Consider the following 15,593-nt stretch of genomic DNA (forward strand, 5'->3'; position numbering starts at 1 on the left):
ACTTAGGTTGGAGTCATTAAAACTAGTTTACATACACTTAGGTTGGAGTCATTAAAACTAGTTTACATACACTTAGGTTGGAGTCATTAAAACTAGTTTACATACACTTAGGTTGGAGTCATTAAAACTAGTGTACATACACTTAGGTTGGAGTCATTAAAACTAGTTTACATACACTTAGGTTGGAGTCATTAAAACAGTGTACAAACTTAGGTTGGAGTCATTAAAACTAGTTTACATACACTTAGGTTGGAGTCATTAAAACTAGTTTACAACACTTAGGTTGGAGTCATTAAAACTAGTTTACATACACTTAGGTTGGAGTCATTAAAACTAGTTACATACACTTAGGTTGGAGTCATTAAAACTAGTTTACATCACTTAGGTTGGAGTCATTAAAACTAGTTTACATACACTTAGGTTGGAGTCATTAAAACTAGTTTACATACACTTAGGTTGGAGTCATTAAAACTAGTGTACATACACTTAGGTTGAGTCATTAAAACTAGTTTACATCACTTAGGTTGGAGTCATTTAGTTTAAAACTTAGGTTAGTCATTAAAACTAGTGTACATACACTTAGGTTGGAGTCATTAAAACTAGTTTACATACACTTAGGTTAGTCATTAAAACTAGTTTACATACACTTAGGTTGGAGTCATTAAAACTAGTTTACATACACTTAGGTTGAGAGTTTACATACACTTAGGTTGGAGTCATTAAAACTAGTTTACATACACTTAGGTTGGAGTCATTAAAACTAGTGTACATACACTTAGGTTGGAGTCATTAAAACTAGTTTACATACACTTAGGTTGGAGTCATTAAAACTCATTTTCAACCACTCCACACATTTCTTGTTAACAAACTATAGATTTGGCAAGTGGGTTAGGACATCTACTTTCTCCATGACACAAGTCATTTTTCCAACAACTGTTTCCAGACAGATTATTTCATGTATAATTCACTGTATCACATTTCCAGTGGGTCAGAAGTTTACACACACTAAGTTGACTGTGTCTTTAAACATCTTGGAAAATGTCAGAAAATGATGTCATGGCTTTAGAAGCTTCTGATAGGCTAATTGACATAATTTGAGTCAATTGGAAGTGTACCTGTGGATGTATTTCAAGGGCTACCTTCAAACTCAGTGCCTCTTTGCTTGACATCATGGGAAATCAGAAGAAATCAGCCAAAACCTCAGAAAAAAATGTAGACCTCCACAAGTCTGGTTCATCCTTGGGAGCAATTTCCAAATGCCTGAAGGTACCACGTTCATCTGTACAAACAATAGTATGCAAGTATAAACACCATGGGACCAACCAGCCGTCATACCGCTCAGGAAGGAGACGTGTTCTGTCTCCTAGAGATGAACGTACTTTGGTGCGAAAAGTGCGAATCAATCCCAGAACAACAGCAAAGGACCTTGTAAAGATGTTGGAGGAAACGGGTACAAAAGTATCTATGTCCACAGTCAAACGAGTCCTATATCGACATAACCTGAAAGGCCGCTCAGCAAGGAAGAAGCCACTGCTCCAAAACCACCATAAAAAAGCCAGACTACTGTTTTGCAACTGCACATGGGAACAAAGATAATAGTTTTTGGAGAAATGTCCTCTGGTCTGATGAAACAAAAATAGTACTGTTTGGCCATGATGACCATTGTTATGTTTGGAGGAAAAAGGGGGATGCTTGCAAGCCGAAGAACAGCATCCCAACCCTGAAGCACAGGGGTGGCAGCATCATGTTGTGGGGGTGCTTTGCTGCAGGAGGGACTGGTGCACTTCACAAAATCGTTGGCATCATGAGGCAGGAAAATTATGTGGATATATTGAAGCAACATCTCAAGACATCAGTCAGGAAGTTAAAGCTTAGTTGCAAATGGGTCTTCCAAATGGACAATGACCCCAAGCATACTTCCAAAGTTGTGGCAAAATGGCTTAAGGACAACAAAGTCAAGGTATTGGAGTGGCCATCACAAAGCCCTGACCTCAATCCTATAGAACATTTGTGGGCAGAACTGAAAAAGCGTGTGCGAGCAAGGTCTACAAACCTGACTCAGTTATACGAGCTCTCAGGAGGAATGGGCTAAAATTCACCCAACTTATTGTGGGAAGCTTGTGGAAGGCTACCCAAAACGTTCGACCCAAGTTAAACAATTTAAAGGCAATGCTACCAAATACTAATTGAGTATATGTAAAAGTCTGACCCACTGGGAATGTGATGAAAGAAATAAAAGCTGAAATAAATCATTCTCTTTACTACTATTCTAACATTTCACATTCTTAAAATAAAGTGGTGATCCTAACTGACCTAAAACAGGGAATATTTACTAGGATTAAATGTCAGGAATCGTGAAAAACTGAGTTTAAATGTATTTGGCTAAGATGTATGTAAACTTCAGACTTCAACTGTACTTCACCCATTCTGAAGAATAAGAAGCGGAGAAAGGGGCTCTAATGCTTTATTGACTGACTGACACTACCGAGTTTAACTATCGAACTGCAGAGTTGCAAAGAAAAAGCCATATCTCAGACTGGCCAATAAAAATAAAAGATTAAGATGGGCAAAAAGAACACAGACACTGGACAGAGGAATTCTGCCTAGAAAGCCAGAATCCTGGAGTCGCCTCTTCACTGTTGATGTTGAGACTGGTGTTTTGCAGGTACTATTTAATGAAGCTGACAATTGAGGACTTGTGAGGTGTCTATTCTATTCTCAAACTAGACACTCTAATGTACTTGCCCTCTTGCTCAGTTGTGCACCGGGGCCTCCCACTCCTCTTTCTACTCTGGTTAGTGCCAGTTTGCGCTGTTCTGTGAAGAGAGTAGTACACAGCGTTGTACAAGATCTTCAGGTTCTTGGCAATTTCTCACATGGAATAGCCTTCATTTCTCAGAACAAGAATAGACTGATGAGTTTCAGAAGAAAGTTCTTTGTTTCTGGCCATTTTGAGTCTGTAATCGATCCCACAAATGCTGATGCTCCAGATACTCAACTAGTCTAAAGAAGGACAGTTTTATTGCTTCTTTAATCAGAACAACAGTTTCCAGCTCTGCTAACATATTTGGAAAAGGGTTTTCTAATGATCAATTAGCCTTTTAAAAGGATAAACTTTGATTAGCTACACAACATGCCATTGGAACACAGGAGTGATGGTTGCTGATAATGGGCCTCTGTACACCTATGTAGATATTCCGTTTCCAGCTACAATAGCCATTTACAACATTAACAATGTCTACACTGTATTTCTGATCAATTTTATGTTATTTTAATGGTCAAAAAATTGCTTTTCTTTCAAAAACAAGGACATTTCTAAGTGACCCCAAACTTTTGAACGGTGGTGTATTTGGGAACTCCTGTTGACTGTTTAAAAAGCATTCCAGGTGAAGCTGGTTGAGAGAATGCCAAGAGTGTGCAAAGCTGTCATCAAGGCAAAGTGTGGCTATTTGAAGAATCATGTGTAACACTTTTTTGGTTATTACATGATTCAATATGTGTTATTTTATAGTTTTGATGTCTTCACTATTATTCTACAATGTAGAAAATAGTTTAAACATGTTTTTGTTGTAAAACCCTTGAGTAGGCGTGAGTAGGTGTTCTAAAACAGATAGGTACATACATTTTTTGGTGTCTGTCAAAATGCATATCCTTCCACCATTTCCCCCATCAAATAATTCAATAACTAGGCTACACAGTCAGTATTTTTATTAGATTATTATTAGCTATTCATACATGCCTACAGTTTATTGCGTACAATACAAAGACAGTTCATCTCTTTATCTAGAAACCCAAATTCTTTACAAGCAGATCTGACCAGAATTCTATACAACAGTTTTGATTTAAAACACACATAATGTTACTTATACAAACCACAGCGATAGAGATACGGAGTTAAAGTGACATGGTTGGAGATCAATGGACTTTGGCTACGTCTCATATTCTTATATGCTAGTGCACTGAATGGAGAACAGGGTATGATTTGCGACTGAGCCTTGGAATGTGTATATTTCCCATGTCGGTATCAATAGTTCCGATACATTCTAGTTTAGAATGTAAATGAGAACGTTATTGTCATGGAACGTTTGATGCTGAAATGGATTCAATAGAACTCTGTTAATCTATCCACCTCATTGTCGAACGTTGCTATGGGCACAGCCAAACAACGGAAGTGAATGATTCGATTTCCGCTTTACTTACCATTGCAGCGCGCCGGTGGCAAATTTGCCAGATTAAATTATTGGAAAGAGACAGTTTATCGAGTATAACGGTCAATTATAAGTGTAATTGAGTACGTGTAATTGTATATGTATTTCATTCAAGTTCGCTAGTTCTGTTGTGATAATACTGTTAGTTGTGTTGTGTCGGAGTTAAAGGCCCGGGCCATCCACCCAATAACTATAATGATAAACTATAGGCTATACAATTATAAAATTATAAAAAATTATAAAAATTCAGTGCTTTCATGGTGTGTTCGTTGTCATAGTGACAACTGCAAATAATAATATGTACATCAAGGCCTAATGAAAAGCAATATAGTACCACTAATTTAAATGTAGCAATTCAACAACAAACACCGTCTAGCCTGCACATCTTTTACAGCACGTCATTGCCTCCTTGCTCAAGTGATTTCCATTTATCGAATTGTTGTCAATTTCTTTGGGTCTTCTTTTTTTTTTTTTTACAGTGCTCATCTCTGTATGTCCTCTGAAACTATTTGCAATGTATCAGTGCAACAATATTATCATAACTGTCCAATAGTGATCGCACGATTTCCTCAACTTTCCCCAACATGCGTTTTCTATGCCGTAGACCTGTTTTACATTCAGCAATTAGCACGAGCAAGCCTGCTGCTTTCCCTCCAATAGACTATTAGGCCGAGTATAAAAAAGGATCAAGCTACATGTGCTATAGCTTTTGTAAGTAAGAAGGTAAATATTATCTTGATATTAGGCCATAAAATTATTATACCTGGCCTACAACAATGTATTATTGTTATCATGTGAATACACCGTTATTGTCTATATGTTGTAAACTGCAGTGATGTGGGCTAATTTGAATAACCGCTCACACATTCTGTTTTGTTTCATACCGAAATAACTGCATACAGTAGGGTAACAGCCTAGGCCTGATTATGCAACCATTTGGACCAGTCTGGGTCTATTCTTGACAGTTTAGAAGGTCCAGAAAGGTACATTATTAGGTCACTCATACGGTGTAGGTCTATTTTGTCAGGATGTAGTCTGGTGTTAACAGGATAGGACAATACGGGCTTCTCCTTTCCAACTCCGTGCCCGTTCTTAACGCTGTTGGTGACTGTTGTTGATGTGTGCAAAGGGTCCCTGGTTCGCGCCTGGGTATGGGTGAGGGGACGGTCTAAAGTTATACTGTTATACTCATCAGAGCAATGAAGACAGACAGGCTGGAGATGTACCGTGGCCTAAGCTTATGCATATTAGACCATAATTCATAAACTCAGTGTTAGGCATAATACTGCAGTGAATGTATCCAGTCAATTTACAAAGTGAAAGAAAAAATGTTTTTTCAGATAGTGTTGGCTAACTATGTTTTCACTATGTGCGCTCCCGAGGCTGCGCTGAGTGCGGTCCCTCCACGTCCGTGGGTACGCAGCTCTGAAAGCTATCCTATTGTTTTATAGGGACAAGAAATGTATCCTACCTAGGCTATAACAACACAATGTAATGAATTATGTTATTATTGTTTTCAAGTGCGTACAAAACTCTAGTCTAGGCTATAACTGCAGTGAATACCCTGTGTCATTTGAATAACTGCTCAAAAGCCTGGCGTTTTGAATACATATTAATTTGGAAATAACTGAAACTAACATGCCTGACTGGGCAACCATTTGGATCAGTTATGTGTTTTTAATGAGCAGTTTAGCCTACACGGTCCAGGCACATCAGCAGGACAGTAATACATGGGGTATTTTGTCATGATGTCTCTGCTAACAGAAACATACTAATGCAGGAATTTCTAGTGGCGCGCATATGAATCATGATAATGCGCAAGCGCGGAGAAAGATGTTGCCATAGTTCCCGCGTTTGGGGTTCGAAAATGAGGTGGATAACTCCCTATACAAACATTTAGTTAATCAATTTCACATTCACAGCTGTGCTTCTACAGTACACTGAAGTTTCTATTAGATACAGATCTAGGATCAGTTTACCCACCCTCCAATCGTAACCTTAACTATTAGCGGGAAAACCATAAAACTGCTCTTAGATCATTGTCTAGGATTCAACTTCATCCCCAAACGAGCTGTATGTATATTTAGTTTAGATGTGCTATTTAAGGGTGCAGTGTCCCTGTTTATTTGCTATCAGTGGCACATTGAAACAAAAATACAAAATAAAGTATTTTCAGTGTCTTTCTCCATGTCTTTCTTCATTAGTTTAAAATCCATACTTTAAAAAAATATTTTTTGATGTTAGGATTATATCCTCTGCAAGTGTGTTCTCAATATAATTTTTCCCAGGGTGCCACGTTATTTAAATCGGCTCAGGGGCCGCTTTTGGATCACGGGCCTGTAGTTTGAGACCCCTGCTCTACAAGCACTGAGCAAACACAGTAAGCATTGCGAGTAACTTTAGATGAAGTGATTTAGGCATCTGTGCAGCTGTACAAAGCTACTTCACATAGCACACCACAAGCAGAGGCTTCAGTACAGAATAAAACTGGTCTAATATTGTGATTGATGACTACATTTCCCACAATACATCGTGCGCTGAAAACTTGCCTTTGAAAATAAGTCAACCCACTGCACCATACTCAAATCTCACTGACCCCCATACGGAGTAGTTGTTGCTGATGTAAAACTATGTTGTGTTTTATTTGATATATTTATATATATATATATATATAGTGTTTTTTTATGATTCTCTTAAAACATCAATTTTAAAACATGAGGCGGTGAAAACTGTAAAGCCATATTTTAAAAAGCACTGCACATTGGTATTGTCTTTTGTCAGTTGGGTTTTGTTTGGTTATGAGGTTGTTTTTCTTGTTGTTGTTTACAAGTGGAGAAAAGGTGGGATCCTACATCTTTGGTGTGTGTGTGTGTATGTGTGTGTGTGTGATCCTACGCAGTTTCACACAAATGTGGCATCTCAGGGACGCATCATAGCACCGCCTCCCCGACACCCCCGCGCTCTGTGGTAAGAATCTACCGGAACCGCATCTGTTTGAGTTCTAGATTTAGCATTGTTCAGGGCAACCAGCTGAACCTTCCGATAATTGGAGTTGGTTGCCATGGGTATATATTTCCATCTTTTTAGTCACAGTCTGCATTCCAAACGGTGCCCTATCCTCTATATAGTGCACTACTTTAGACCAGAGCTCTACGGGCCCAGGTCAACTGTAGTGCTCTACGTAGTGAATAGGGTGCCATTTTGGACCCCGTAACTCTTCTCAGATGTACTCCTGTCTAGGTTATGTATGAGCCACGTGAAATAAAGAATTGAGGGAATAACTTAATAAAAAACATGTCACCCACCTTCTTGACACAAGCTGACTTGTGCTCCTCAACCAACCCCATTTAGTTTACCTCAGCAACGTCATAGTCATGGCTTGTAGTGTTGTACTGCTTATTGCTAAGTACTGTAATATGTTTTGTAGTGTTGTACTGCTCACTAAGTACTGTAATACTGGAGCGTAACATTGATGATTGATTGGTTGATTGACTGGCTAACTGAGTGATTGGGAGGGGGAAGGGGGGGGTGTATTCTATGGCCTCATTCTTCTCCCCCTTCAGTGTCCATAGATCTGACCGAAGCTAAAACATCATCATAATTGCCTATCCACCTACCAAGTCGTTTCAGATCTGTGAATACAGGAAAGAAAGATAGAAAGCGTTTGAGACACAATTCTGTAGAGTGATATTGAGACAGAATTTTTTGGGGGGAGGGGGCACTAAAATCCCTCCATACACTCCCATCCTTCCAGACCAAACTAGACACCATTTTCTCAAAAGCCTAATCCCTTGTCCTATGACCCCTCTCAGTCGGACCACTCCCCGTTGTCCTCCCCGCCGGAGTCAGACTCTGATTCGCTGTACTCGACGGCGATGCGACGTGAGAGAATGGTGGCCACGTCGTTTCCTACGGGCTCTCTCTTCGCTTCCTGCTCTCTCTGCTCCTGTACCTTCCTCAATTGGATACCTGGAGGATGGAGGGAGGGATGAGAGAGGGAGGGAGAGAGGGGTTAGATAGATACCTACCAGAGGAGGCTGGTGGGAGGAGCTATAGGTATCTATCTAACCCCTCTCTCCGTCTTTCCATCATACACTAAACACACATACCGCCCCCTCTCTCCATCTCTCACCTCTGCGTATGGCTGTCAGCAGTTCGCTGTGAGCGTTGCTCATCGGAATCACACATGTACCACACATCACACATACACACACATGTACCACACATCACACATACATGTACCACACATCACACATACACACACATGTACCACACATCACACATACACACACATCACACATACACACACATGTACCACACACCACACATACCACACATCACACATACATGTACCACACATCACACATACACACACATGTACCACACATCACACATACACACACATGTACCACACATCACACACAACACACACAACACAACATTACCAACATCACACATACATGAAACACAAATCAAACAAACACATGTACCACACATCACACATACACACACATGTACCACACATCACACACAAACCGAAAACAAACTTAAACATGAAAAGAAACACAAATGGAAACAAACACATGTACTCACTCACACACATTCCCTCCCTCCCTCCCTCCCTTCCTCCTCTGTCCCTTCCTACTTCTCTCCCTTCCTCCATCCCTCCATCTCACCTCTACGTATGGCAGCCAACAGGTCGCTGCGGGCATCGCTTATCGGAATCATCGGTATCTGGCCCTTCCTGGTAGGCGGAGCTTCTCCTTGAGACCCACCAATAGCGTGAGCCGGAGACAGGATGTGGGATGGGGGCAGGCCTGGTGGGGGAGGAGGAGGGGGGCAGCGGGAGGGGCGTGAGAGGGGAGGGGACATAGTGGGCAGGGGGCGGGAGGAGGAGGGGAGGGACTGTAAGAACGGGACATGATGGCCACAGCCCGGGGGGGAGGGAGGGAGGAGGGAGGGAGGGGGAGGGAGGGGGAGGAGGAGGTAGAGTCGAAGGCAGTCTGGGCGGAGGGGATGATTGGGGGAGGAGGGGGAGGGGCTGGGGGATGAAGTACTCCGGGATGGTGGATGGCTGGCCGCTGAGGGAGGAGAGAGAAAGAACAGACAAGTGAATCAGACAACACCTCTCTCTCATCAGTGAATCAGACAACACCTCTCTCTCAGTCAATCAGACAACACCTCTCTCTCATCAGTGAATCAGACAACACCTCTCTCTCATCAGTGAATCAGACAACACCTCTCTCTCATCATGACAGTGGGAGGACAACACCTCTCTCTCATCATGACAGTGGGAGGACAACACCTCTCTCTCATCAGTGAATCAGACAACACCTCTCTCTCATCAGTGAATCAGACAACACCTCTCTCTCATCAGTGAGACAACATCTCTCTCTCATCAGTGAATCAGACAACACCTCTCTCACATCAGTGAGACAACACCTCTCTCTCATCAGTGAATCAGACAACACCTCTCTCTCATCATGACAGTGGGAGGACAACACCTCTCTCTCATCATGACAGTGGGAGGACAACACCTCTCTCTCATCATGACAGTGGGAGGACAACACCTCTCTCTCATCAGTGAATCAGACAACACCTCTCTCTCATCATGACAGTGGGAGGACAACACTCTCTCTCATCATGACAGTGGGAGGACAACACCTCTCTCTCATCATGACAGTGGGAGGACAACACCTCTCTCTCATCATGACAGTGGGAGGACAACACCTCTCTCTCATCATGACAGTGGGAGGACAACACCTCTCTCTCATCATGACAGTGGGAGGACAACACCTCTCTCTCATCATGACAGTGGGAGGACAACACCTCTCTCTCATCATGACAGTGGGAGGACAACACCTCTCTCTCATCATGACAGTGGGAGGACAACACCTCTCTCTCATCATGACAGTGGGAGGACAACACCTCTCTCTCATCATGACAGTGGGAGGACAACACATCTTCGCGTGACTCCAAATTTTCTTCGATATGATGGTTATTATTTCAATATATGGCGTTTCCTGTGTAATTAATATCAGAGACACAAAACGACTCCACTGTGTCGAATGAACAAATGATCTGATCCCGTTTCCATCACACCTGTCCTGATTATTTTCTTAACGAAATTACTTTTCTCGCATAAAAACTGTAGATGGAAATGTGGTTAGCATCATATATACTTTTTGAGAACAAAGCATTTGTGTTGGCATGATTTATCTGAGAGGTTCTACTATCCACAGTACGTATACAGATTTGCAGGCCTGTAATTGAGTGTTAAAGTTAGATTGACAACATAAACCTAACAGTCTACTAATTTATGTAACTGATATATAGATATGGAATAGGACTTAATATATTGACTCAATACCTAGTAATACCTAATGACACAATACCTAGTAATACCTAATGACTCAAAACCTAGTAATACCTAATGACTCAAAACCTAGTAATACCTAATGACTCAAAACCTAGTAATACCTAATGACACAATACCTAGTAATACCTAATGACTCAAAACCTAGTAATACCTAATGACACAATACCTAGTAATACCTAATGACACAATATCTAGTAATACCTAATAACTCAATACCTAGTAATACCTAATGACACAATATCTAGTAATACCTAATGACACAATACCTAGTAATACCTAATGACACAATACCTAGTAGCCTACAGTACGTGGTAGTTGACTTACCCATGAGCCCTGTAGTCCTTGACGGACTGCTGACGTGGACCGTTGAGTGCCCCTCCCTCGGAGTGGGCGGGGGTGGGTGGGGGGCTGGGTGCGCCCCAGTGATGCGATTTGTCGTACTGCGGCGGCCGCCCCAGAGGGGGTTGGCTCTGGGGTACCCTCCCCTGTCCAGAGACTGAGTCTGGGGGCTTGGGTGAGGTGGGGGCACCATCAATGGGGTGGGGGCAGAGGTTGGCTGGGAGGGGTGGTTAGGGCTGGCAGGGTAGGAATGCTCGCCCATGTCTGATGCCATCGACCTGGGAGGGGTGGAGTAGGGGGGGATAAGTTACCTAGTTTCCGTTGTTGTAGATACTTATATCTAACTTGTCATATCCTTAACAAGGACACTCATTGATATAATCAGAAATTCTACATAGACGTGTAGTGTTTTCCACTCCCCAGCAGAGGGCAGTAGAAAACTAACCAGTGTCTGTCCAATCAGCAGAGGTCAGTAGAAGGCTAACCAGTGTCTGTCCAATCAGCAGAGGGAGGTAGAAGGCTAACCAGTGTCTATTTAATCAGCAGACGGCAGTAGAAGGCTAGCCAGTGTCTGTCCAATCAGCAGAGGTCAGTGGAAGGCTAACCAGTGTCTGTCCAATCAGCAGAGGGCAGTAGAAGGCTAACCAGTGTCTGTCCAATCAGCAGAGGTCAGTAGAAGGCTAGCCAGTGTCTATTTAATCAGCAGAGGTCAGTAGAAGGCTAACCAGTGTCTATCCAATCAGCAGAGGGCAGTAGAAGGCTAACCAGTGTCTGTCCAATCAGCAGAGGTCAGTATAAGGCTAGCCAGTGTCTGTCCAATCAGCAGTCAGTAGAAGGCTAGCCAGTGTCTGTCCAATCCGTAGAGGTCAGTAGAATGCTAGCCAGTGTCTGTTCAATCAGCAGAGGTCAGTGGAAGGCTAACCAGTGTCTATCCAATCAGCAGAGGGCAGTAGAAGGCTCAGTGTCTGTCCAATAGAGTATGCTAGCCAGTGTCTGTCCAATCAGCAGTCAGTGGAAGGCTAGCCAGTGTCTGTCCAATCCGTAGAGGTCAGTAGAATGCTAGCCAGTGTCTGTTCAATCAGCAGTCAGTGGAAGGCTAGCCAGTGTCTGTCCAATCCGTAGAGGTCAGTAGAATGCTAGCCAGTGTCTGTCCAATCAGCAGTCAGTGGAAGGCTAGCCAGTGTCTGTCCAATCAGCAGAGGTCAGTGGAAGGCTTTGCCAGTGTCTGTCCAATCAGCAGAGGTCAGTAGAAGGCTAGCCAGTGTCTGTCCAATCAGCAGAGGTCAGTAGAAGGCTAGCCAGTGTCTGTCCAATCAGCAGAGGTCAGTGGAAGGCTATCCAGTGTCTGTCCAATCAGCAGAGGTCAGTGGAAGGCTAGCCAGTGTCTGTCCAATCAGCAGAGGTCAGTGGAAGGCTAGCCAGTGTCTGTCCAATCAGCAGAGGTCAGTGGAAGGCTAGCCAGTGTCTGTCCAATCAGCAGTCAGTAGAAGGCTAGCCAGTGTTTGTCCAATCAGCAGAGGTCAGTGGAAGGCTAGCCAGTGTCTGTCCAATCAGCAGTCAGTAGAAGGCTAGCCAGTGTCTGTCCAATCAGCAGAGGTCAGTGGAAGGCTAGCCAGTGTCTGTCCAATCAGCAGAGGTCAGTGGAAGGCTAGCCAGTGTCCCACTATATACAGGGTCAGTTCAATACCATATTATATACAGGGTCAGTTCAATACCATATCATATACAGGGTCAGTTCAATACCATACTATATACAGGGTCAGTTCAATACCATACTATATACAGGGTCAGTTCAATACCATACTATATACAGGGTCAGTTCAATACCATACTATATACAGGGTCAGTTCAATACCATACTATATACAGGGTCAGTTCAATACCATACTATATACAGGGTCAGTTCAATACCATATTATATACAGGGTCAGTTCAACTGAGCCATTTAAAATAGTCAGATTGATTGACTAATTGATTGACTGATTGATTAATGAACCTACCTGTTATCAGGTGATAATGACCCCTCGGAGGACATTCCGTGGTAGGGTGAGGGGGTGAGTCGTGTGTCCGGGCGGAACTCCTTATCATAGGCCATCATATTCCATTCCTGTCTGCGATTCCTGGCCTTTCTCACCTTCTTCACCTCTCTGCCCGGATCCTCCACCTGTTTCTGCTGCTCCTGATGAAGGGATAGTGGAGAGAGATGGAGAGGGATGGAGAGATGGAGAGATGGAGAGGGATGGAGAGATGGAGAGGGATGGAGAGGGATGGAGAGATGGAGAGGGATGGAGAGATGGAGAGGGATGGAGAGGGATGGAGAGATGGAGAGGGATGGAGAGATGGAGAGGGATGGAGAGATGGAGAGAGATGGAGAGATGGAGAGGGATGGAGAGATGGAGAGGGATGGAGAGGGATGGAGAGGGATGGAGAGGGATGGAGAGATGGAGAGGGATGGAGAGAGATGGAGAGGGATGGAGAGAGATGGAGAGAGATGGAGAGGGATGGAGAGAAACCAAGACAAAAGAGAGTTATTATTTATAGATTCTTTCTCCTCTTTGAGACACACGGAAAGGAAGCCCCTCCACCATTATCGACTACACATCCTACCTTCACAACACTCAGTCCCACTAATGGAAGCTTTTAGGAATCAGCGAAAAACATAATAAACACAACATAAAACAGAGGGATGAGGAACTGGCAAGCAGTCTGCTTTAAGGGGACACAGAGACAAGGATGCAGACGGAGTGTCCAGGGTCCTGGTGGAGAGAAGGGAGGGGTTGGTGTACAAAGAGAGGGGACATGAACACCACAGGACCACAATCACCCAACACAGACAGATGGACATGTTAAGTGAGGTCAGGGGACATAGAAACAGGGAACGTCGCAGACACGGACAGGGGGACAGTGGGGGGCATCGTGGTGGTGGTGGGGGTCTTACGGAGCTGGGCAGTGGGCTGCGTGGTGGAGCCTGTCTGCTGTGGGGTCTACCCTGGTCACAGTGGGCTGGACAGCTGGTCTGGATGGAGAGAGAGAGACGTCTACTGGATTAGAGAGATAGACATATAGACAATGTGTCCAGAGAGAGAGATGTCTACTAGGTTAGAGAGATAGAGATATAGACAATGTGTCCAGAGAGAGAGGGAAGAGTGTAGAGGAGGTGGCAGCTGGTGAGGAAGAGGATCAAGAGTCTGGAGTTTCTGACCCTCTAGAGTTTGAAATGAAAGAAAAAAAGGGCAGGTGATAGTAGTGGTCGGTAGTAGGTGATAGTAGTGGTCGGTAGTGGGTGATAGTAGTGGTCGGTAGTGGGTGATAGTAGTGGTCGGTAGAAGGTGATAGTAGTGGTCGGTAGTGGGTGATAGTAGTGGTCAGTAGTGGGTGATAGTAGTGGTCGGTAGTGGGTGATAGTAGTGGTCGGTAGTGGGTGATAGTAGTGGTCGGTAGTGGGTGATAGTAGTGGTCGGTAGTGGGTGATAGTAGTGGTCGGTAGTGGGTGATAGTAGTGGTCGGTAGTGGGTGATAGTAGTGGTCGGTAGTGGGTGATAGTAGTAGTAGGTGATAGTAGTGGTCGGTAGTGGGTGATAGTAGTGGTCGGTAGTGGGTGATAGTAGTGGTCGGTAGTGGGTGATAGTAGTGGTCGGTAGTGGGTGATAGTAGTGGTCGGTAGTGGGTGATAGTAGTGGTCGGTAGTGGGTGATAGTAGTGGTCGGTAGTAGGTGATAGTGGGTGATGATAGTAGTGGTCGGTAGTGGGTGATAGTAGTGGTCGGTAGTAGGTGATAGTAGTGGTCGGTAGTAGGTGATAGTAGTGGTCGGTAGTGGGTGATAGTAGTGGTCGGTAGTGGGTGATAGTAGTGGTGATGGTCGGTAGTGGGTGATAGTAGTAGTAGTGGTCGGTAGTGGGTGATAGTAGTGGTCGGTAGTGGGTGATAGTAGTGGTCGGTAGTGGGTGATAGTAGTGGTCGGTAGTGGGTGATAGTAGTGGTCGGTAGTAGGTGATAGTAGTGGTCGGTAGTGGGTGATAGTAGTGGTCGGTAGTGGGTGATAGTAGTGGTCGGTAGTGGGTGATAGTAGTGGTCGGTAGTAGGTGATAGTAGTGGTCGGTAGTGGGTGATAGTAGTGGTCGGTAGTAGGTGATAGTAGTGGTCGGTAGTAGGTGATAGTAGTGGTCGGTAGTAGGTGATAGTAGTGGTCGGTAGTGGGTGATAGTAGTGGTCGGTAGTGGTCGGTAGTGGGTGATAGTGGTCGGTAGTGGGTGGTAGTAGTGCGTGGTAGTGGGTGATAGTAGTGGTCGGTAGTGGGTGATAGTGGTTGGTAGTGGTTGGTAGTGGGTGACAGTGGTGGTCGGTAGTGGGTGATAGTAGTGGTCGGTAGTGGGTGATAGTAGTGGTTGGTAGTGGGTGATAGTGGTTGGTAGTGGTTGGTAGTGGGTGATAGTGGGGGTCGGTAGTGGGTGATAGTAGTGGTTGGTAGTGGGTGATAGTAGTGGTTGGTAGTGGGTGATAGTAGTGGTTGGTAGTGGGTGATAGTAGTGGTTGGTAGTGGGTGATAGTAGTGGTTGGTGGGTGATAGTGGTTGGTAGTGGGTGATAGTAGTGGTTGGTAGTGGGTGATAGTAGGGGTCGGTAGTGGGTGATAGTAGTGGTTGGTAGTGGGTGATAGTAGTGGTTGG

The 15,593-nt window shown here is 44.0% G+C and overlaps 1 protein-coding gene across 2 annotated transcripts in view; it reads right to left on the minus strand.

Annotated features, from left to right (window-relative positions):
• Window positions 1–3,693: 3,693 nt before the first annotated feature.
• The window catches only part of LOC121847411 (wiskott-Aldrich syndrome protein family member 3-like), a 72,126-nt gene continuing 60,226 nt past the window's right edge, over window positions 3,694–15,593 (minus strand). Inside the window, exons 6-10 of one of the 2 annotated variants that reach the window (XM_042328112.1) lie at window positions 13,865–13,942; window positions 12,927–13,105; window positions 10,912–11,204; window positions 8,885–9,289; window positions 3,694–8,177 (exon numbers count right to left, since the gene is read on the minus strand). In XM_042328112.1, the coding sequence (XP_042184046.1) occupies window positions 8,017–8,177; window positions 8,885–9,289; window positions 10,912–11,204; window positions 12,927–13,105; window positions 13,865–13,942 (1,116 nt within the window). In that variant the 3' untranslated portion in view covers window positions 3,694–8,016. The remainder of the gene's footprint in view (window positions 8,178–8,884; window positions 9,290–10,911; window positions 11,205–12,926; window positions 13,106–13,864; window positions 13,943–15,593) is intronic. The other variant, XM_042328113.1, reaches the window with a different exon arrangement.

Source organism: Oncorhynchus tshawytscha, linkage group LG10 (genome assembly GCF_018296145.1).
Source record: "Oncorhynchus tshawytscha isolate Ot180627B linkage group LG10, Otsh_v2.0, whole genome shotgun sequence".
Lineage (NCBI taxonomy): Eukaryota > Metazoa > Chordata > Actinopteri > Salmoniformes > Salmonidae > Oncorhynchus > Oncorhynchus tshawytscha.